Below are 24,761 nucleotides of genomic sequence, written 5' to 3'. Positions count from 1 at the left end.
TAGATGTGAAAGCATAGGCATCCTATATATTTTAAAGATCAAGGTAAAGTTTCCCCTGCCCAGGTGTGTCTGACTCTAGGGGGTGGTGTCATCTCCATTCCCTAACAGAGAGAGCCAGCATTGTCCGAAGACGCTTCCATAGTCATGTGGCTGGCATGACTGGTGCATAGAACACTGTTACCTTCCCATTGAAGTGGTACCTATTTATCTACTTGTATTTGCAAGTAGGTAGGGCAGGAATGGGAGGTCAACTGACACGATATTTGGATCTCAAAATGCCAATCTTCTGGCTGACAAGCCCAGTGTCTTAACTGCTAAGCCACTATATCCCCACAGGCCACCATACCCCCATCTATATACTTTAGGGGTGCTTAATTACAAATGTGAATATCTGTGGTGTACCATACATATTTTGAGAATCTATTCAAAACTTAAGTTTTCAGATGAGCCAAGTGGCTCTCATTGAATAAATATGTATTTGGACAGTCCCTCAGGCCCAAATATTTTGCTACCTGTGGGTGATGTAAGAAACTTACGTTGCATCAGAAATTAATGAGGGAACAGGATTTGATTGAATCAATGTTTCCTAAAGCAATAAAACCTGAGATTGGGAGTGGTAAATTATCTAATGATGGTCTTTAAAAGTGGGCAAGGACATCTGTTGTCACTGGAGATTTTTAAGAAAAGATTGGACAACCATTTCTCTGAAACATGCTTAAGCAGGGGGTTGGATTAGAACACCCTTTCAATTCTGTTATTCTATTGCTAGATGACTTGGATTGTGATTTGATAATCTCCACTCCATCTTCCACTTGTTTCTGAAATTCAGCTTGTTGTCATCTTGTGATTTTATGACACACTCCAGTATTTTTCTATGAAATACCTGGAGGTGAATTTCCCAGGAAGCATGCAGTAAAACAAATGCCTGCATCCTCTAGACCATCGGTTTTGGTTGATTGTGTGCAGGAGGGAGCCCATTTTTGGCAAGAATTCAGCATCATAGGCTTGCGGGCAAAGCTGAATGAAATGTCCCAGATTCCCATGAGCAAGTAACCTTTAACAGCCTGATCTAGCAAGCTTATCTGAATAAAAATGCAAAATAAGGCTATAAGAGTCCTTTGTTGTATTTTCTTCTAATGGTGGATGTAATGTTAATCTTACTTACTCATCTTACTATGAGGATTAAGTCACCGTGGTTCATTTATTATTGAAGGAAATCAAGTTATTTGCTGTTCACACGTGAATTGGAATTCCCAGAACTCCCAGACACCTAATGTACCTGAAAAGCCATCAAAAGACATATATTTTGCAGCCATGCATTTGTTGCTAGAAAAGTAGAATCTGCAATCCTCTGGTGAAGCACTAACTGAATTTATATATGTTTCTGAGTTCTTGTTTTGTGTGTAGAATTGCTCTGTAGGAGATGATCAGGGTGAAACCAGGGTGGAGGGGACTCAAATGGGTCATTAGACTTGAATCCCTTTGCGCACATAAAAGATTTAAGTCCAGCCTACCTTGATTTTCATTAATTTGTATCTACCATCAATTTGCTTTGATTGTTAGTAGTTCAGATTCTTATAGCACGCATAAGCACGCAATAAGCCTTTATATTCTTTTGAACTATCTGGACTTCATAATTTCCCTGCCCTCGACATGCTCTCCTCTAATGCTGTGTATTCTCTTTTCTTTTTTCCCCAGGATCCTGACCCTGTTCTACAATGGAAAAACTGCTTCTATATCTGTTCTTCATTGGCTTAGTGCTGAAGGCCGAGACCTGTCCCAAGCGCTGCGTATGCCAGATCTGGTCTCCTAATCTTGCTACACTTTGTGCAAAGAAAGGGCTATTGTTTGTCCCTCCTGACATTGATAGGAAGACAGTAGAGTTGCGGCTGGCAGACAACTTTGTTACAAATATCAAGCGGAAAGATTTCGCCAACATGACCAGCCTGGTGGACCTGACACTGTCTAGGAATACAATTAGTTTCATCACCCCTCACGCATTTGCTGACCTGCGCAACCTGAGGGCTTTGCACTTAAACAGTAACCGATTGACTAAAATTACCCATGATATGCTAAGTGGGCTTTCCAATCTTCATCATTTGATATTGAACAATAACCAGCTGACTATGATCTCTTCCACTGCTTTTGACGATGTCTTGGCTCTTGAGGAGCTGGATTTGTCCTACAACAATCTGGAGACCATTCCCTGGGATGCTGTTGAGAAGATGGTCAGCTTGCACACCCTCAGTTTGGACCACAACATGATCATCAACATTCCCAAGGGGACCTTCTCTCACCTCCACAAGATGACCCGGCTGGACGTCACATCCAACAAACTGCATAAGCTGCCGCCTGACCCTCTCTTCCAGCGAGCTCAGGTTTTAGCCACCTCAGGAATCATCAGCCCATCCACATTTGCACTGAGCTTTGGAGGGAACCCTCTTCATTGCAACTGTGAACTTTTGTGGCTGAGACGCCTTTCCAGGGAGGATGACCTGGAGACGTGTGCTTCACCTCCTGTTCTGTCTGGCCGCTATTTCTGGTCGGTCCCCGAGGAGGAGTTTCTGTGTGAACCCCCCCTCATTACTAGGCACACTCATGAGCTCAGAGTGCTAGAGGGCCAAAGAGCCATCCTGAGATGTAAAGCCCGTGGTGACCCAGAGCCTGCTATACATTGGATTTCCCCAGAGGGCAAGCTCATTTCTAATGCAACCCGGTCTCTGGTGTACGACAATGGAACTCTTGACATTCATATTACAACCATGAAGGATACAGGCTCTTTCACTTGTATTGCTTCCAATCCAGCGGGGGAAGACACCCAGTCTGTAGATCTTCATATAATCAAACTGCCTCACATAGTAAACAGCACAAACCACATCCATGAGCCAGATCCTGGCTCCTCGGATATATCAACTTCGACCAAATCTGGTTCAAATGCAAGCAGTAGCAACGGGGAAACAAAAGTTAGCCAGGACAAGAAAGTGGTGATAGCAGAAGCCACATCATCTACTGCCCTGCTTAAATTTAATTTCCAAAGGAATATACCCGGGATACGTATGTTCCAAATTCAGTATAATGGAACGTATGATGATTCGCTTGTTTACAGGTAGGGGATTCCGGCCCAGCTGAACTCCAGAAAAAAATCAGGAATGAAACTGTATTCCTTTTGCCTATTGGACAGATGGTTACATATATAGGTTAGGATGGAAAGCATGATAATGTAACAACCTCCTGCAAGGAGAAACAACACAAAAAGGTTACCTAGCTCATGTGGTAGCAGATTGGGTCTCAAGCATAATCCAAGAACTCTGTTTTTTTTATAGTTGCAGAATGATCTTAAATGGTTTGTGGGTGTACTTCTTTAGTGTGCAACTCCACAGTCACACTACTGTATTTGTTGATCCCATTAGCATAATCATCTTTTGAAAAGTTTGGGTTTCTTTGGAAAGGTTTTGAAAGCATGGATGTCAGCTTCTTAAGACTGTTCTCCAGAGTTTATATAACAGATCTCTAATTGCTGAATTGCTCACTGGATACATTTAAAGAAAGGAATGATTGGGTGGTACATTTGCTTTGGATATGAACTCTTATCCCTGTCAGAGTTGGGGTTCTTCTCTTTAGAAAAGGAAAAATTATGGCCATGTTTGGATTTGTGTCACAGGAGGGAGAAAGACAGATCAGGTGCTAGGATTGTGTGGAGCTTTGGAGGTAATTCAGAAAAGGTAATCAGTATGTGAGAGCATGAAAGTAGTCGTTCTCTGTAACCTTTTAATGCAGCTATGTCCAATCTGCTAATAATGGGGCTCTACAAGGTCATAAATGTTGAGGTAATTCCCCGTTAGGAGAATGAGCGCACACAGGGAGACATATTTGAGAGTAGTGTTTGAATAATACACATTCAGCACACAGATACACTGTACAGTAAATGTAGGTTTTTACTTCCAGAAACATTAAGCAAAGTCCAAACAAGCAATCCAAAATCATTCACAGGTAGATCAGTCAGTTTTTTCAATCCAGGGATAATTCAATAACAAAATCCAGTGTCAAAAAAAAATGTTCAGTATCAGACTTACATCAAATCCAGTAATAGCAGTCAATTAGGAAAAATGGAGGAACGGCAATACTTTCCAACAGAAGGAAACAGAAACTTACTCACACTCTCTTCTGAGACTAAGGCTAAGACAAACCGGGTTTCTGGCTCCATCTTATGGCCGTTTGAGAAACCACACCTAATTACAGTTTTGCATTTTCTTAAAGATACAGTTTTAAAATGTTTATCCTGGTTTATATATTTCTAACCCAAATACCTGTTAGGTGACTTATATTCCTAACAATAAACTTTTAACATTGTATACATTAACTATATTATATGTTTTATATGCATCCCAAGACATTTGCTCTTCACTCAGTGTGGCTCAGGCAAGCCAAAAGGTTGGGCAACCATGCTTTAAAGCAGAGGTGGGGAATTATGGCCCCTTTTGACTTGTGGACTTCAACCCCCAGAATTATTGAGCCAGCATGGCTGGGATCAGGAATTCTGGGAGTTGAAGTCCACAAGTCACAAAATGGCCATTGTTCCCCACCCCTGCTTTAAAGTAACTTTGTATTTTTCCTAGGCACAGGAAATTCTGTGGTTTAAAGAAATACAGGAAAGAGTATCATTCAAGCCCCTGTGTCCTCCAAAGTAACCTTTTAAATTATTTCCAAAGTGCTGCATTAATGCTACTGAGCACTACATGGTGGTTTGGGTGAAAGGTTATATTAAAAGCTGCGGTATAAAAAATGTTAGCAATTAAATAATATTTCTGCAGGTAAATAAACTGACTACTGAAGCCATTAATGGGCCAGGGCCTGGGAGAGCTAATTGTCTAACTAGGCTCAAAAAAACCTAACAACATGAAGAACAGCGGTAGTGACAGCTGTGTTAAATGCATTGATTTCTTGTTCACAGCTCATTTGGGGAAGAGAGTAAAAATGTGTATGCATTGTCTGCATATTCCAGAATGCAGTACTGACTTTTAAAATAGGGTTCTTGATGGCTTAGGAGTATGACCTAGATGATAATATACTTCCATATATTGCTGCCCAAATGTTAAGAACAGCTGACGCTGGTCTATTAAAATAGAGAATTTTATTTCCCCAGGCTGTTAGATTCATTACTGTTTTTATGTTCTGGTTATTTGTGAATGTTTTAAGCAACTCTGAGAATTCTAGCAAACTGAAAAGCAGGATCTGGGTTTTTTTTAAATAAACCAATAAATAAATAAATGAGAGTTATTAGACCTTGGCTTGGCTTCCAGAAGGAGGCCTGAGTGATTGACCTCCTTTATGGGCAAAGGGCAGTGTAGTTTTCAATCTTGAAGTCTGTGATTTATTTAAGTTTGTTTTATTTTTGCACAAATCCTTGATGAACTTTAATCCTTCAAGGTAATCTGGTTAATTTAGCTGGACTGCTAAGAAGACATTAATACCCTCTATTTGGGATGATAGTAGAAACAGTTCTAAAAAAGATGCTTGCCTCTCAGGAAAATTCCAATTATTCAATCTCATTTGGGGCAGAAAAGAGCCAATGACTTTGATTTGCTAAATAGAGACTTTCTCTGAAAACTATTAATGGAACAGTTACAGTTCAAAAACAGTTTATCTTTTAGTATCTTTTTTTAAAATGCCATATCTTAGGATGGGAGCTGGTCCTGCAGATTAAAAGAATCAGGAACAACCACTCCCTCTACTTAAAAAACACCAAATCAAGATCAAGATCAATTATTATTATTTACAATAAACTTACCATTTTCTGACCATTTAAGCGAAATGTGTGCAAGGATGATTGGGATTGAAGTATAATTATTCTTAGTATTTTTAAAAGTATATTGATAGAAAGAAAAACATAGATGAGAGGTATATGGGAAAGATAATTTCGTTACTCAACTAGCTAATATCATCAATACCCTGATGATGTTATCTAGTTGGGTAATGAAAGGCCTGCAAGAAAACAACTAAGCTTAGAAGTAACAAGGGACCTGCAATTCAACCCTGAGCAAATATTCCCTTCTATTGATATGGAAAAGATTCAGAAATCTTAGCTGAGGAAAGCTGCTACATAAAAGAAAGTTCTAGTTGAATCTCAGGTGCCTGGCTTTTTGATGACTCTAAGAATGTTCTTTGTGACTTGGTAAATAAAAGCAATGGTGGCACAGTGGTTAGACTGCAGTACCGCAGGCTAACTCATTGCTTACTCCAGGAGTTCGATTCTTACCAGCTCAAGGTTGACTCAGCCTTCTATCCTTCCGAGGTCGGTAAACTGAGGACCCAGATTGTTGGGGGCAACAGGCTGACTCTGTGAACCTGTTAGAGAGGGCTAAATTGGGGCCACTTTGGTCTCAGGTTCATTCGCCTGTTGTGTACATGTACTGTCTCTCAGATAGAAGTAAGATATTTGACTCTATAAGCTGGGATAATAGAAAATGATTACATGTTCAGGTACTATAATTCCAGCACAGAACAACACACATTTAGCTGCTTATCTCCCCAGCTCTAGAGATATATCTGTTCATCTATGAATGGAAGATACTACCAACTCATCTCTTAAAATGGTTGTGGAGATCAAGTTTACTTTCCTTCCACTGCAGGAAGAACATATATTTTATATATCAATGTATATGAATTAGGATGGAGACTGGGAGGCTTGAGGGACTATGAGTTTCTGTGCTGAGGAGGGCAGCTAGATAAATCAAATGAATGAATGTATGAATGAATGAATAAATAATTAAATATCTAATCAAACTTGCTTCTGAGCTCATGAGAAGCAAAAAGGAGAACTCGGTAGCTAGGCAGCTCCCAGCCCATTTAGGTTGCCCCTGGGCCTTGTTTTCAAGCTTTCAAAGAAAGAAAGGGAATATTCTTTCTTTTTTGAAAATAAATAGCATTAGCCTCTATGCAGACTTACTCAACACAACTGACTGAAGAATGCTTTAGGGAACTCTGGGAGCTACATACTCAAATGTAATAATTGGAACAACTTCTATATTCTAATGGAAACATGAAAGCAAGCAGTGTAATTATTTTGGCCTTTTCCTGGCTTTCACACTTGCCTGAGCTTTGGATAGTATCTTCCTTTCATCTGGATTTGCTTTATTCTTATATTATATGGATGTTTTCATGTATCATTTGGAATTGCTTCAGCATTTTTAACCAGCGGTGAATTGTTTTGAATAGTTGAGAAAACGTCCCATGTATAGACTATATTGAAAAGCTATTTTCTACTGTGTCATGTGCCAGTGCATATTTAAAACACTTGGGTACCCCAGATGTAGGTTTGATAACCTGGGGCAAGAGGCATAATGTCTGGCAACAGTGTATGTTTTTGAGGACAAAGTACATGGGGATTCTTCCAGTGCTCTGGCAATAGTTTTCCTTTTCCCTCTCCCTATTTAACCTAGTGCCAAACTCTGCTTTATTTAGATTGACCATTGTGTCAAACTAAAAGACAAAAGTTCGTTTCAAGCCAATGTTCTCCAGTTGTATTGGGACCATGTCTCCCATCACAACTAGGAGGCACTGGGAAAGCAGGCTTGGGCAGAGCACCTGGAGATCCACTTCATGGTATATATCCTTTCCGGTCCAGTCTAATGTATTAATGTATGTCTTATCCTGTCATCTCGTAGAATGATACCTCCCATGAGCAAGACCTTCCTGGTCAACAACTTGGCCGCGGGGACGATGTACGACTTGTGCGTCTTAGCAATCTATGATGATGGCATCACCTCCTTGACAGCCACTCGCGTGGTGGGCTGCACCCAGTTCACGACCGAGCAGGACTACGTGCGCTGCCATTTCATGCAGTCCCAGTTCCTGGGTGGGACCATGATCATCATCATCGGAGGGATTATCGTGGCTTCAGTCCTGGTCTTCATCATCATCCTCATGATTCGCTATAAGGTGTGTAACAACGGCGGGCACCCCAAGGTGACCAAGGTCAGCAACGTTTACTCCCAGACCAACGGGGCTCAGGCCCAGGGGTGCAGTGGAGCCATCATGTCCCAGTCTGGGTCCAAGCAGGCCGTGGGGCGTGAGGAGAGCCTGCAGTGCTGCAAAGTCAGCAACGACAATGTGGCACAGTCGTCGGAAGCCTGCTGCAGCCAGGACTCCTCCACTGCTACCTCCTCTTTGCTTCCCATGTGGACTCCTGGCCCTCCCACTTCCCAAAAGCTGAAGCGTAAGCCCATGCCAAAGCCCAGCAGTGATCCTCCACCACCGAGCGAAGGCGCCGTTACCAGCCTAGAATCCCAGAACACTAATCGCAACAACTCAACTGCTCTGCAGTTGTCTAGCCAAACCCCAGACTATGCCAAAGGGGGATCCCAGTACAAAAGAGCACAAGCCAAGTCAAGTAAGTTCCTCACTTTGCCAGCTGACCCATCCCGGACAAAACGCAGGTACTCCCTGAATGGAGAATTAATGGAATACCATTGTTATATTAACTCCTCACATGCAGGTGGATTTTGGTCTAAGCGGAGCTTGTCTATGAATGGGATGCTCATGCAGACAGACAGTTCCAATGTGGATAGTGGCAAAGCAACTTTCTCAAGTTCTGAGTGGATATTGGAAAGCACTGTGTGATCAGCTGTGATGTGTGGTTTTTTTTGTTTTTGTTTTTCTAATTTAAAAAAAAAAGTACGGAGTACACCACCCATCCTCCAAACATTGTTGGAAAACATGTATCCATTCGAGCAGTTTGCATTTTTCCACCCTTATTGTTTTTGGGCAGAGTTGGGCTCAATCCACCAGGCAACTTCCACTCGTTCCCATTTGGGGTTTCTTTGTTTTTAGTATAACAACCGAAGGCAAATATCATGTTCAAAGAGCTCATTTAAAAAAAAAAGCGATCAAGGAAAAAGCACGAAATGACACTAGTGCCTTCCTTTTTCCTTGGATTGGCATCTTGGTTCTCCAATGGCAGATCAAGAACAAAAGCGCATGGGCGGAAAAAGGCCTTGTATGGAGGCCGTTGGTCTTTTCCTCTACATCAACCATTTAATGGATCGATCATAACAAAAAAGAATATTTTTAAAGCAATCTTGAGTGTCTTTTTCTTCCCTCTCTCCTCCCTCTCTTCCCCTCCCCCCCATGTGGTAATGGTGTTGCCTTCCTTTTCAGGCAAATGCTGTAAAATCTCAACAACTCTATGTTGTTATGTTGTGTAAAATAAAATATTCCATAACTACACTCAGTCAGTGTTACAAGAGGTTCCCCGCCCACCCCCTCTTGCCTTGAATCATGGCTCAGGTGTTCTGGTGAGTGGTGTGTCTACCCCATCTGTGTGGCAGATGGAGAGAAGGGGGAATAGCTTGATCTCCTGGGTTCAGGTATGCCGAATTTTATTCCTGTGGTTTCTGTACATTGCCAGCTGAGGCCCAGTTCCGAACGAAACTCCTGGGTGCAGGCATTTCGAAGTTTTACAGCAGAGGTCTCCAAACTTGGCAACTTTAAGACTGGTGGACTTCAACTCCCAGAATTCTGGGAGTTGAAGTCCACCAGTCTTAAAGTTGCCAAGTTTGCCCCCCCTGTTTTACAGCATGAGAAGTTGGTTATGCAAATCAAGAAGGTTCCCTGCCTGAATGGGAGGCTGGGAGAGCTTTTGATCTCTAGCAGCAGTAGAGCCAGCAAAAGCTTCTTTCTAGCTTTAGCTTCTAAGTGAAAGGGTGTCAAATAATGTCTGAATGTCCTTTTGTTCATTTCCTGTTGATGGCTGAGATGTATTACCAGGATTGAGTCAGTGACACTTTGATTTGATAAAAGTTGATCTTATGTTGCTTTGAAAAGCAACGAATCTACCTTTGCAGGGACAGGAGGAGAGATTAGTCAGAAGTTGTTTCCCCAGACAAGGAGCTCTCAAGATTTATTGAGACTACAATCTGAGAACCATCAGCTAACAGAGTTGGAAATTTGACTTCTGAATTACTTCATGTTGATTTTGGAGGGGTCGTAAAAAAGGTCTCAATCCTTTGTTCTTTTGGCTGAAGTGAAAATATGCCTATTAATGCACATGGCAGAGTTTACCACATTTTTCAGAATTCCCGTTCAAGTTATTGGAAGTATTTCCAGGAAATGTTTTTAAAAACATTTTTTTTTTTAATGTTTGAATTTTTTTTGCTTTGGTGCTATGATATAATCATGGGATTGAAACGTTTATGACCTCTTTTCTGTGTTTTAATTAATAAGACATGATTTATTATAAGGAAAAAATATTGAAATCAAACTCAAAAGGGTTGCAAATTTTGCATTTCATCAGACTCAAAATTAATATTTTTTTCCAAGAAATTTGAAGACAGTTGAATTTTCCAAGAAATTTGAAGACAGTCATCTGATTAGCAACCAAACTTGCCTTCTCCCCCAAACCACAAAAGTGTTTCACAGAAGAATATTTGTATTATCTAACTCTCATCCTACATGTTCATGCCCCAAATCTTCCTATACTGTACCTGACATTTTTGTTGTTTAACTCAAATTTGTAAGTTTGTAGGATACCAGTTCTACATATCACTCACTGAACGTCTTGGTGCAGGTTACATTAGTCTTCAAAGACTGCTCTCAAATGGTGCAGACTGTCTGGCTTTTTGACAGACTTCAAGGAGATTGGTCAAGATAAAGCAGGGAAGGCACTGGCCTATATTCTGTGGGGTCCATTACTCAAGCAGTAAAAATATAACCTGGCATTATCATGTAAGACCATTGATTTAAAGAGGTTTGTCATGATTCAGCAATGAGCTAATCTGGACAATTCTCTCAGATTAAGTCTGGAAGATGTACTGTAACTATGGTTTTTCAGAACTCCTTGCACTAGTAGATTCAGTGCTTGAACTGCTGTAGAAAATTGCCATCTAGATTAGGCAGTGCAATAAGGCTTGGCCTTGTTCTCCATGAATGGTCCTGCTTACATTAATCAGTAGATGGGTGAGGAATGTTAGCATGTTCTGCAAATTATGGAACATAGTGAACTGACCCACCCATTTTTCCAGGATTGATTTGGAGCTAATGTAACTTTCACTGGTCCAGTAATATTGCCTGATCATTAATAGTTCTTTCTATTGTCCATGACTGAGATGAATCTTTGAGAGGACTTCCTTTCTTTGGTCTTCTCTAAGTACAATCTCTCTGGGATGGTTTGGTTTTCTTTCATACCTCTGTGGTCACACTGGAATGTATGGGATGGAAAAGGGGCTGTAAATGTGGTGTGCCAATCCTGGTCATATTAGTTATGATATATATTTAAATATATATCTATTTAAAAATGATCCTTTGGGTGATTGTTCAAGACTGTGCATTGCTACTGCATGACAGTAGGTCAGTTGATCAGAGATTACTGGGTCAGTTGTGTTGTTCAAACATGGCTGCTGTGAAACACTTGCTTAAAGGAGCAGATTCCATTGGAATGGACAAGTTGTTATTTTTAAAATCTGTATCAGTGTACCATTATTTAAATATTGGGGGGGGGGTGTTACTGAAAAATTCTAGGGCCAGAAAAAGCCCCTTTCCAGTATTTGATTTGGGTATTGTTTTGTTTTTTGATTAAGTTGCCAAGCAAGTTGCCATCTTTCATTTCTGTCTTCTTTTTTCCATTTTCCTTCTCATTTTGAAGGTCAATTTTAGGTGGTAGTAGGTCAATCGCTGCCTAGCAATGTGGCAGAATATAGTTGACCTTGGCTGATCTTGAAAAAGCTAAGCAAAATCAATCCAGAAAGAAGATCTGCAGGATAACCCAAGACGAATGTAACAAGTTAGGATAGGAAGCTAAGTAACCAACTAGCTAGCTTGGAAGAAATCAGTGGCAAGAAGACTGCATATTCATGAAGTCACCAGGAAAAGTCAAATTTGTAAATAGATTTCCAGTTGCGCCTTTTGATTCTTTTCTCCCAAAATGTTTGTGTCTTAGCCTTATTTCTTTACTTGAAAAAATATTTGGCAGATGTGCTAATTCAATCCCTACCCTCCTACCAAGGATTTCTGGTCACAGTGCCAATTCACTGCTAAGACACTAGCCAGCTCTGTACACTGTATGACCTATTTGCATTTCCGTTGATGCAGCTTTGAGCAAGAGAAGTTGTGTTGGTTTATTCTATCATTGATAATCTTTTGAAATGAAACCTTGTAGGAGATGGTCAGCTTTTGAGTTGGGTACAACTACATAGAATGACTACATTTATATGTCCTGAATAGATGGAATAAAAATAATGTCAAATGGCTGGGAGGAAGAGAAAAGTTTAGCAAGAGAACAGAGACAATTAGAAACTCTCCAGATTTTAGGCAATTTTTTTTGCCAGACTTTTAATTGATCCCATTCTGGTTCTTTCTGCATTAGCTACCTTCCTTGGAGCCCTGGTGGCACAGTGGTTAGAATGCAGTATGACCACAGTCTAGCATTTGATCCTGATAGGGCTCAAGGCTGAGTCAGCCTTCCATGCTTTCAAGGTAGGTAAAATGAGAACCCAAATTGTAGGAGGCAATATGCTGACATTGTAAACTGCTCAGAGAGTGCTGTAAAACACTATGGAGCGGTATGCAAGTTTAAGTGCTGTTGCTATTGCTATGAGGAATTATAGGAAGTGCTGACAACCACAAAGAAGGGAAATCTGCAGCTTTCCAGATCTTGAAAACACCCTCCTAGCATTCCTCAACATTGATCTTGTTATCTGGAGTTGTGGTTTAGCAGCATAGATGGATCACACATCCCTCTTTGACTTTAAGGTTCATTTCACTGAAGCAGAGAACCAAAAATGTAACCATATTAAGCCATCTTGATCAAAGGAGCAATGAGTAGAATTAACTTCCCCCCCCTCTTTTTAGTTGACTTTTTACTATTTGTGTATGTGAACTTTTTTATCAAATGCTTGAGATTGTTCCTACAAACTTACTCTTATTGTGGCTGGAATGAGGGTCTGGATAGAAAGAGAGCGCCTGTATTACATTGTCCTATGGATTTTTGTGGTTTGATGTTATGAAGATGATGAGCCTTATCTTTTTTTTTCCTTTCCACAAAGTCTTCTAATCTGGTAAATTTTGCATAGTTGCCTCCTTTTTGTTGTTCATCACAACTTGATGAACTGCAAATTGTTGTCAAATGTTGTTCTGCAAACAACATGATTGGATCATTGCATATCCTGTTGTACATAATATATTCGACCAATGGTTTAAAAGTTCCAGGCTGCAAAATGAAGGAACCTCAGTTGTTCTGTGATGAAGGACTACATTGTTTCATGAAGTTCCTTCAGGTTGGGGCCTAAATTACAAGAATGTGCTATAGATATATTCATAAAATTGATATTATGGAGGCTTTGTCCATTTACAAAATTCTTATTTGTTAGAAGGCAAGTTATAGAAGGCGGCAACACTTAGCCAACCTTGGCCGGTCTTGAAAAAGCTAAACGGATATTAAACTAGTTAGTAGTTTGATAGGGACCACACGCATAGCCCAGCCCTGAAAATGAGAATGAGTAGAGAAAAATATTTTAGAAAACAAAGACAGTTCTGGCATTCTCTTGCCAAGGAAATGACATGAACATGTGTAAAGTCACCAGAAGTGGAGTGCAGCTTGAGGGAGCTTTATATATAAAAAACTAAGGAAAAGGCAGAAGTAAACCCTGAGCCTACACATGATATAGCAATAGCATTTAGACTTATATACCGCTTCACAGGGCTTTACAGCCCTCTCTAAGTGGTTTACAGAGTCAGTGTATTGCTGCCAACAATCTGGGTCCTTATTTTACTGACTTCGGAAAGATGGAAGGCTGAGTCAACCTTGAGCCTGATGAGATTCGATCTGCCAAACTGCTGGCAGCCAGAGATCAGCAGAAGTAGCCTGCAGTACTGCAGTCTAACCACTGTGCCACTGCAGTGCGCCCCACAGATCACAATGGAATATTCTGTGCTCAGTGTTTCTCAGTCTTGGCCAGTTTAAGCTGAATTCCCCATTCCACGTACTGCCTGCAGAATTTTGGGAGTTGAAACCCAGACATCTTCAAGTGGCCAAGATTGAAAAATTCTGCTTTAGTTCATAAAAAGAATAATCTCGATTCTGGACAGGTTTCAGTAAGCCTCACAGGAATTCTAGGAAATTTACTTTTTACTTTCTATTTTCTTTACCCTGCAAAATGCCAACACCCTATTTAGCTATTTAAAGTGTTTAAAAGTCTTTTTAGAAATCAGATAAATCCGGGAGTATGACAGAGAAGCATCTTGAGGATGAGATTTTTTTAAAAAAGAGAAAAAAAGAACGAGAGAATATGAGAATAAAAAAGAAATATTTGTAAGACAATAAGAGAGATAAGGAACATACTGCATCCCAACAAGTTTTCCATAGTTTGTAGCCTTTAAGTTCATCCAGGAACCTTACTGTTTTTCTAGTACCAAATTCAGCTGTATGAGTTGTTTTCCTTGCTATTTCCATGGTGAACTCAATCAAAATAGTAGTGCTTTATAACTGATAATATTAATAATAATTGCTAACCTTCATCTGCTGGGAAAGAGAATGGCTTTTCTCTTTGATTCTGTTTTGGACCCAGTTAAATTTTTTTATACCTTCAAATCAGTGTTGATTTCTGACAACTGCCAGGATAAAAGCTAATCAAGTGAACTTGAGCCAGTCATTAACTCTCAGTCCTACGAAGCAGGCAATGCCAAATCACTTCAGAAATCTTGCTAAGAAAACTGCAAGGATTAGTTATGGCAAGATTTCTGAAGAGGTTTGCCATTGCTTACATCATAGGACTGTGAGTTAAGGACTGGTCCAAGTTCATTTGATTAGCTTTGACCTTTAGGTGGGACTAGGACTCAAAGTCTCCTGGTTTCTGGCCTGGTGTCTTATCCATTACACCAAACTGGTCCAAATGGATTACTGTCTGAATAATACTAGTAAAAATAATAATCAGAATGACCGTGGCAAAAGAAAGCAAAGATAGTACCGATAATAATAGGCACTCTGCATGCAATTCCAAAACACCTAGAACACCGACATCATTGGCATTGACAAAATCACCATCAGTTAATTGCAAAAAGCAATGGGTGTCAAACTCATGGTGTAATGTTGCCATAATGTGATGTTTTGCAGCGTTTTTCCCATTTGCTGAGCTGGGGTGGGTGTGGTCTACATGTGACGCATCCGGCCCACAGGCTGCCAGTTTGACACCCCTAGCTTACAGCCTAAGATGATATCTTTAATACTATTAAACAACAACTGCCTACCTTAGGTCCTTGGGAAGGACTTGATAGGGGGCCAGAAATTCCAAATTAAGTCTAAGCATCTAGTTGACTGATCAACAACAACAACAATGATGATACCACCAGATCCTAGATAACTGCTTGGGCTGGGGATGATGGGAGCTATACATATCTAGAAGATGTCAGCTTAAAGCAGTTAGTCTAGGTAGTGATGACATTTGGATGTCCCTGTAAATGTTACCCTGTCGCAAAATGGTTGGACTGAAATTGCTGAGTGGCACATGTCTTGTGTCATCTGATCGGTATGATTGCAACTGAATATTTCAAACCTAAATACATTCCTAGGGGCCAATTTTCACACGCACACACACTCACACACATACAGTTGCAAATTGTATACTAAGCAGTAATATCATCACATACCTACTTGGCTTATTGCACTGAAAAATCACACATTTGTTGATCTGTAAAGTATCATGAAAAGAAGAACAGGTTCCAAAATTTAATGCAGAATCCCCAAAGAAGAGAGAAATAAATCACTTCTGCAAGGTGATAGAAAATAACATAATCCTATACTTATTTAGTTGAAAATAATCTCACATTGTGTCAAGACAGCAGTATGATTGCAGCTTAAAGATGCTTAAAGACACCTAAATATTCCCCACATTATGAGGAAGGCATCCCTATTGGCTATTTGGCTATTTGCCTTCTCGTATAGGGTGGTGGTGTGGGGTACAGACTGCAGAAAAGTAGGAACATGCCTAGATGTTAGGTCAGTCTTGTCAATCCAGAATGCTGCTTATATGGTTAACAAGCATTTACTAGTGGGAAGATCAAAAGCAGAGCACAAAAAAAATAAAGTCTACTCATATCTCTGGGGCCTTGTTTTGAAAGACATACTGCCTTTCATATTGAAGACTGTAGAAATGGCCTTGAAGGAAATATTGAGAGGTGAAAACATTACAAAATAAAAAGGGCAGAAATACTCTATGGGCCCTAGAAGAAGCCTCAAGCTGTCTCCTTTACTCATTGGAATATAAAAGGCAAGGAAAGAAAACATAGTTGGATTTGCAAGATTCTGCTAATATAGTCTATATTAGGGGTCTCCAAACTTGGCAACTTTCATTGAGAACAAGATATCAGAGTGTCAAATACTGGTGTCCGTGAACAGCATCATGACAAAGTAAAGAACGTAGGTAAAGAAGAAGGTAAAGAATGGAAATCTGGAACCCTAAAATAGTACCATAACCATTACTGGCTGATGGTCTCTGTACTGAATACAGGAAGCAGTTGGTGTAATATGGTATTTATTTTTTTAATCTACATTAATTATCTTTCTGCAGTATTTTGGACTTCCATTTTTTCCTATAGGAAGACCCACATAATGTGCATTAATGCATTTTAGAGATTTGTAGGGCATCTACAGCTATAACATAACATGCTATTCAGACTGAGTTGTAGTTTGCAGACTAGCTTAAAATGAATGGAAGGCAACCTGGAATATTATGCAGAATTAGAGACTAGGTTTTTTTTTTAGGGGAAATCTAGTTGTCTTTAAAACAAGCAGAAGATGACCTTAGTAGGTAGACAGATCATCCTCTCCTTGCCCCCAGCTAAATCTCCATCTTGTCTAGATTGATTGCTAGTTTAATGATTTGGCTTATTCTGCTATCATGCTCCTTCTCTTACTTAGATTAAATAGATTAAATAAAAAGAGGAATATGTGTATTGATGGAAAAAGTGTAGAATAGGGCAATCAAAATGATACGAACAGATTCAAGTTAACCACCTTCTATAGTTACATATGGAATAAAATGGAACCCATGAAATGTCTAATTATGGAAAGTACAATTATCTGCTTTCTTGAATCAACACTCTGTGCAAGTATCAGGAATCTGTGGCCTTCCACATAGCATTGATCTTCTGTCTGCAATAGCCCTTCCAATTGGCTGTGTTGATTTGAGCTCTTGGGAATTACAGTTCAACATCTGAAGGAGCACAGGTATCCCATTGAAGCATAAGAGCATAGCCATTGAAAAATGGCACTTCTAGGCTCTCAACCTAGAAAATAATTCCAGATTCTCCATTTGATACTATGATTAGTATAAAAAGCTACTAATTAAAAGATTATGTGCCTCCTATCCTCTTGATAAAGGCTATCCTATGGAATGAGTATGGCATTTTTCTACTTCAAAATCAGAGGTAAAACTTGATAAACTGGATCTAAATGGAGTTCTTATGTAAGAACACCTTATGTTTTGTGATAATTTCTTAAGCAACTAGTTAAGAGTTCCAGTTGTGTCAGGTGTAGACTAATCATCTTCTCTCAAAGGATACCTTATACCTTTCTGAGTCTGGTCACTCCACCTCTGTTGTATCATAAGCCAGAAGACTTAAATGTTAGTTTCTTAGATGGTCAGCATTATATCAATTATTGATCATTCAAAATATTATATTGGACTGAAGTCTCCATTATAGCAATTACATGAAATGCAGAATCTAAGGCCTGTGGTTTTGAAAATAATCAAACTTGCCTTAGCATGATGCCTAGATTCCTGCTGTTAATTATCTTAGAAAACTGACTTACAGTGAATCTCTAAACATCCAGTGGAGCTGTGATGCCAACACTTTGAAGAAACAATAATGGTAGGACACACTCTTTTCCACTGTTAATGTCTCATGATACTCTAAATAAGAACATCAATTCTGTGTTGGACTAGCCTGCATTTTTTTATCTGCCTTATCATTTCTGACTATTTCTTCATTACCTTTTGCTGAAGAATATACCAAGGAGTTGCATAACTGTGTATACAGACATAGGATACTTCGATGCAATTTTGGCAAACGTGCCTGTTATCTCACACAGCAGTCTGGACTTCAAATCATAAGAGCTGAAAATTTCCCCAGAGTCTGTGAGAAACCTTTGAAATCCATTAACTTTTCTTAGCCTTTATAGAAGAAGAAAGAGAAGCAACTTTAAATCAGAAAGTAATCTGACTATGATAAAATCTGTCTGTCCATCTGTCCTGTCATCTCTATCTATCTCTCACTCACTCCCTCTCTCTCTCACACACAAACATATTATCTATCTATCTATCTATTTATCTATCTATCTATCTATCTATCTATCTATCTATCTATCTATCTATCTATCTCTATCACATGTAATAGCCATCTCACAATATAGTGTCTCTAAGTGGCTTACAATAAAAACAATAAAACCCTAATGTTAAAAAATATATATATCTCAACAATACTATTTGAGGTGGTCCCTCAAATAACCTGTCCCTATGCCATGAGGGGTTTTTAAAGTTGAAACCAGTCCCTTGAGTTGGTGTAAGCTGGTGTAACCAGTCCCAGAGCAAAGGTGTAATGTACCATTGTAGAGACATAAGAACTGCCTGTGATGCTGCCCTTTGTACCAACTGAAACTTCCAGATACTCTTCAAGGGTAGCCCCACATAGAGCGCTTTTCAGTAGTCTATTTGAAATGTAAATAAGGCACGAGTGATGGTGAGTAGAGCCTCTCAGTCAAGGAACAGGTAAAATTGGAGCATAACACAAAGCTGTGCAAAAGCCCTCTTAGCCACATCTTCCACCTGCTCTTTGAGCAGGAATCATAATATCCTAAAGGTGTTCTGTCAACTTGTGATGATTCAAGGGCATGCTGCAATAAATGGGTTTAGCATAAGTATTGAGGTTCTCCAAAGGAGTCGTCCTGGGAAACAATTCATTGAAAAGGTTGTTTGCTCCAGTTCCAGCTCCAGCAGAGAAACTGACTGGAAATACAGCAGTAGAGTCTCTAGCTTTTCCTGATTGCCAAACATAAGATGCATTTTTTTTTTCCTTCTGTTCAATCATGTTCAATTTTTGGAGACTTCCTGACTAGTCCCTGATGTTTTCGTGGCAAAAGTTTTCAGAAGCGATTTGGCATGTCCTCTTTCCTAGGGCTGAGAGAAAATGACTGATCCAAAATCACCCAACTGGCTTTGTGCCTAAGGCAGGATTAGAACTGTTTCAAGCCTGATGCCTTAACCACTACACTGAACTGGCTCTCTTAAGATATACTGTACATGCATTCCCCTAAATTAATACTCAAAAGAGCAGGTATCCATGAGAACAAAAGGCATTTCTTTACATTAATGCAACCTCCCTTTTGCTCTGTACATAAATGGTTCCCAACATGATTGAGTTCAGCAAGCCATGAATTCAGATTAATTGCTCTTTGCAGTGTCTTTTGCCAAGCTGACTATTATTCTTGAGTTACATGTTTGTGTTTAAAAATGAAGCCAGAATGTTATGGAATCACTTTCTGTATTTTCTCCTAATGCTCACATTCAGCACAGCCTTCTCTTTATCCTTGCTGTTTCACAGGAAGGCATCTGAATCTGTTAGTCAAGGTGTGCACTAACTATACAATTGGATTCCAGTCATGATTTGGTGCTTCAGGAAATAGCGTGTTTCCCTTTGTGACAAAACAGAAGCTGCCACTTCAACAAACTGCAGTGAAATTCCGATCTCATTGGCTGAAATGAAGAAAGCAAAAATGTTTTTCAGTAGATGTGGTGAAATCTGCAGGAGTGTTGTTCAATTATAGGGGGGAAGATACTATTGCTGTTTTGCCTGTACAGTTTTCAAATGCAATTATTTACTTCCATAGTACTGACCAAATTTCAACCAATTAGGATGACCTTAGGATGGTAGAATTTTGTGATGGAAATTATTGCAATTTTGTGGGGAAGATTCGATTGGCCTTTGGCAGATGAGGCAAATCAAAATTGAGGTAGTTATCAGATGCTATAAGGAGAGCAGCATATTAGCAGGTGCCATGGGTAGTACAGTAGTGCCATATCCCCATGTTCTCATTCCTGGTTGATATTGTTGGATGGATTTCTGTAATTAAAAAGTTGACCAGTCAGTTCTTTTCCTCTTCTCTTTAGCTTGGTAGTCTGTGATGCAATGGGGATATACAGTTGTGTTGTCAAAGCAACATTGAACCATTTTGCTCACTTTCAGTTGCTTCACATTAATTTTCAGTTGGGTTGATCCTGTTTAGATTTTATTTGATGTTCAGCCAAATCTAGCATACACAGGTTTCTCAGTTGCTATAAATAAGATTCTCTTCAGCTACCACAATTGGTTTAATTCATTTTTGAAGTCATCTATGTTGTCCCTACTTTTATGGTAATAGGTATAATTCAGCAATGATTTGTGTATAAAGAAGTCTTAAATCTCCCTAGTTTCCATCTCATTCATAAGAGAAGGGAATGTGCTGATTAAAAAAGGCAATCTATCTTCCTTCCTTCCTTCCTTGTTCCATATACTCCAAAATGTCTGTTCTGATCTGTTCTGGTTGAATGACAGCAACTCTAGTAAGACCAAAATCTTATAGATTTGCAAGTTTGATGGCTGAGCTGCATCAGACATTTTATCTCCTTATAGTTCTCTCTGTTTCTGTTTCTACCACACAGAAGCTGGCAGTAGCCTGAAGAGTGCTTGCCTGCCTCCTCAGCCTCCTGAAAACGTGGCCACTAATGTTTGCACGCAACAAAAATCCATTCGATTTCAACTCACCGAAGATTGATAGGGCCAAATTTTGCTCCACCAGCAGGAACTTCACACCTGGTGCCTCAGGCCTGCTTCGAGAATCCAGAGACCAGAGATGCTGGAGACATGGTCTTCCCCATTTTTCTTTGTGAAATCCCTTTTCCCCCTTTCCCCTTTTCTTTTCTCCACCCAAATCCTGCCAGCAAGTGTCTTTTTCTGGCCTTCAGGACTTTTTTGGGGGGGCGGGGAGGGAGTTGGGTAAAGCAAATAACAGAGAGAGAGAGAGAAAGAAAGAGAGCTGAGTGGAACCCTTGACCTCTGTTCTTCATATTTGTGATTTCTGGTGGTGGTGGTTGAGTTCACAGACTGTAAAATGCTCCATTATGTCACACCACCCCTCAAAATAAATGTTTTAATATGAGCATTTGCATAGTGATTTGTTCATAAAAAGAACAGGATTCCAGAAAAATCATAACTAATAGTGCCAGGGACTCCACTCTTCCCTAAATAAGTTAGGTCACTTGGATATAGCTTGAGGCTTTGAAGGATCCACTTTCTCCATGAGGCTGCTAGGATGTTCCAGGTCGTCTACGTATACCGAGGCCAAAACTGATCAAAAATTACCTGTCTTTTAAGCTTCACCATTTTCCAACAATTTATGAAACATTGTGTTCTACAATTACTATTTTTTTATCCTTTGAAGATTTTGATGTGTGACCTTTATTAAAACGAATACTTTGATCTCTAGGGCTTGAAGGTCCTTTTCCAGTAGAGCTATGAAATTTAAAACCACAGTGTTCAAAACTATACATGAAGACTCCTTTCTCTATTTTACAATAGTCATCCACCTACCTCCGGAAATCCGTGAGCAAGTCAAGTATGCAACTTGCTTCCCGGGATCATGCTAAACATTCATGTTTCTTTGCACAGGAATGAAGCCAATCCCAAATCAAAATCTGAAATGGTGGTGGTGGTAAGGTACTGCATACTGCTAAAAGTTTGGGGTATGGGGAGATCGTAGTCTCGGTTTAGCATGCAGCAAGACTGGTTTAGTAGAACTCCTGCTTTGAAGATCACTCATCTCTGCCATGAATGGTGATTAGGGATTGAAACATATATTTCAATACTAGAAGTAGGTTTTTCTTTGGGGATCCTTCCTTTGAAGATCTAAAGGATTACTCAGGCTATTAGATGCTCCTTTTATCCTGCTTCATAACCCCTTCTTGACTGTGAATGCAGTGGGAAAACCACTGAATGTCTTCAAGATGAAAAAGATCACAAGCCGTCTTACACAACATCAAATTGAGTAAAATAACTCCAGTTTGAAGTTTTCTTGCAGGGAGAAACCAGCATTTTGCTAGACAGTTGCCCTTTCATGCCCTTTAACTTACTTAATAAATCCAAGATAAATAGCAATTTGAGAGTAAAACACTTAGGGGCTATATAAAAAGTAACAAGAGGCCATTGTCTAGCATAAACAAACTAAACTGTTTTCTTCTCTTTAAATGCCTAATTTAGGATGGATTTTGAGGCTGTGCAAATGGACAATTTGCCTTGGCATACTTGAACTACAGGATTTTTCTTAATATTGGGAACTAGGCTCTGTGAGAAATAAAAAGGCTCCCACTGAGCTGGAATGGAAGTATTTAGAGAATGAGTGTCAAGATTATTGTAATAAACAAATGAATGGATTATTCATATGAGTTGGTCTATAGCTTCCTCAAAATGCCAAGTTTCATTTTGTGGGTGAAGAGAAACAATATTAAAGTCCAGTTTAAGCTTACCCAAAGAAATATCACCAGGAACCACAGTCTCTTTTATGATATTCCAACTTATAATGCTAAGAAAAATCTGGACGCTGTCCTGTGATCCATATAGTAGATAGCTTCAGCATTTTTTTTCATGTAATAATTAGTGAATTGCTAGTGATTAACATTTTGACAACTTCTTTTGTTCTACAAACTTGCCCTTTTTTGGGGGGGGTAATTAGGAATGAGCAGGAAGCTATACTCAAGTATTATTATTATTATTATTTTTCTTACAGCCAGGGAGAAATGTGTAGGGTAAAGAGAAATAACTTTCATGTTTTAGATCTGGAACTGTTTATAATCTGTCAGAAAATTGTGATATGAAGATGGAAAGAAAGTGCAGCTCACAACAAAGGAACTTCACTATCTGTTTTTGAGAAGGAAAACTGTGACATTGGAATCTGAGTTGTGGCACTCATCAATACCAATCTGCCCCTGAAGATATCTATCAGCCCTATCCTACCATTTTTACTTTTTAAAAAGCAAATATATTTTAATGTTAAATTACCAGTATAAAGTTGTATTTTTAGAAGAATCGAGAGGGAGGGAGGGGGAGAGAGAGAGAGAGAGAGAGGTAGGTAGGTAGGTAGGTAGGTTTAGTGGAAAAGATCCTGAAAAGTGATAGAGGAAGGCAAGGAGTAGAATTACTGGTCAACCCATGAATATATAGTTTTGTGACTGGCCATGTCTATTGCAGCATCCATTTTGGGATTGGGACAGCCACGTTTTCTGAAAAAGAATATCATATAGAAATATTGTATTCCTCCACTGTGTAATTAGTTTGTGGCACTGGCTATCACAAAATGCAATCAATACCACACACTAAGAAGGCTTTTTTTTTCTTTTCAGCCTTTCGCCTGACATCAGCTAGTCAAGGAAGATAGCTTTGTCCCTCTTTCTGATAGCTTTTTAGCAACTAGTCAAGGAAGATAGCTTTGTCCCTCTGCTTTGACTGTCCCAGAAACAGCTACAACAAACCTTTGTAGAATTAAGCAGGCACATACGGGTAATTCTCAACTTCCGACTACCATGGGCCTGCCTATTGCAGTCATAAGTTGTAACGATCGTAAAGTGAGTCACCAATGTGATCAACCAGATTTTATGAATTTTATGGCAGTCATTCAGTGAACCAATTGTTCGCTTTGGGACAGTTTTTGCTGAAAACCAGAAGTAAATGCCGATTTTTGGCAAAAATGTAGAACATGGTCATGGGATAAAGGAACACTGTAAATGGCTGCCAATGTGGGATGGTTGACAAGTGTCCAAAATGTCACGTGAGTCTGTGTGTGTGTATGTGTGTGTGTTTGTGTGTGTGTAGCAGAACCAGGTATTAAGCAACCCCAGGGAGTCCCTTTGCAACTTTGAACAGTTGTTAAGCGATAGGTACATAAATAAAGTGTAATTTTACGGTGCTTGAAACCATTTCTAATTCTTCCTTGGAATATAGCCCAAGAAAACACCTGTACCTAAACTCTGGCCTCTAATGGACAGCTGTCATCTCTCCCCTGCTTAATTAAAAGTACATGGCACCGCTGATGTGTTCCAGCATTGCCCTTCATTATTCCAGGGTGCTCATCCTGAAACAATTGACTGACCTTTGAGACATCAAACCAAATTAGATTTTTCCCTCCGATAAATTCCATATAATTGGAGGTGTCCAGCTTGATTGTTGTCTGTCACTTGATGTCTTGACAAAAGAATTTAAAGGATCTAGGTTTGATGGTTCTTTTCTCATAGTGTTTACATGTGAGACAGACAGGTGGGAAGAACAGGCTGGTTGCAGGCATCACATAAGAGAATCCTGAAATAATACAGACCTTCTAAACCTCCCAGTGGAACACAACCCCTCTCCATACACATGAATGTCAACTCATAAAATATTTATATGGTCTTTTTAGAGTTGCCAACAGAAAGTGGGTAACTGCTGGAATACTGACAGCTCACACATAATTGCCTCTTGCTGCATAGATCGTGGTTAGAAGAACTAATAGAAATGCTAAATCATGGGTAGAATCTCCCAACTAAGTTTACAGGTAGTCCTTGGCTTAAAAATCAAAATTGATCCCCAAAATTGCTAAGTGAAACATTGGTTAAGTGAATTTTGCCCCATATTACAATTTTTCTTGCCACAGTTATTAAGTGAAATCACTGTGATTATTAAGTTAGTAACATGGTTGTTAAGTGAATCTGGCT

The 24,761-nt window shown here is 39.5% G+C and overlaps 1 protein-coding gene across 3 annotated transcripts in view; it reads left to right on the top strand.

Moving 5' to 3' along the window:
• LRFN5 (leucine rich repeat and fibronectin type III domain containing 5) overlaps window positions 1-21,181 on the top strand; it is a 122,396-nt gene extending 101,215 nt beyond the window's left edge. Inside the window, exons 2-4 of one of the 3 annotated variants that reach the window (XM_026698805.2) lie at window positions 1,699-3,106; window positions 7,665-8,389; window positions 20,685-21,181. In XM_026698805.2, the coding sequence (XP_026554590.1) occupies window positions 1,719-3,106; window positions 7,665-8,389; window positions 20,685-20,797 (2,226 nt within the window). In that variant the 5' untranslated portion in view covers window positions 1,699-1,718 and the 3' untranslated portion in view covers window positions 20,798-21,181. Of the gene's footprint in view, window positions 1-1,698; window positions 3,107-7,664; window positions 9,230-20,684 lie in introns of those variants that run through there. The other 2 variants (XM_087922517.1, XM_026698804.2) reach the window with 2 other exon arrangements.
• Window positions 21,182-24,761: the final 3,580 nt, after the last annotated feature.

This window comes from Pseudonaja textilis, chromosome 1 (genome assembly GCF_049901715.1).
Source record: "Pseudonaja textilis isolate UNSWEBS1 chromosome 1, rPseTex1.2, whole genome shotgun sequence".
Classification (NCBI taxonomy): Eukaryota; Metazoa; Chordata; class Lepidosauria; order Squamata; family Elapidae; genus Pseudonaja; species Pseudonaja textilis.
The sequence above is the reverse complement of the archived record's forward strand: the minus strand, read 5'-3'. Positions and strand labels throughout refer to the sequence as shown.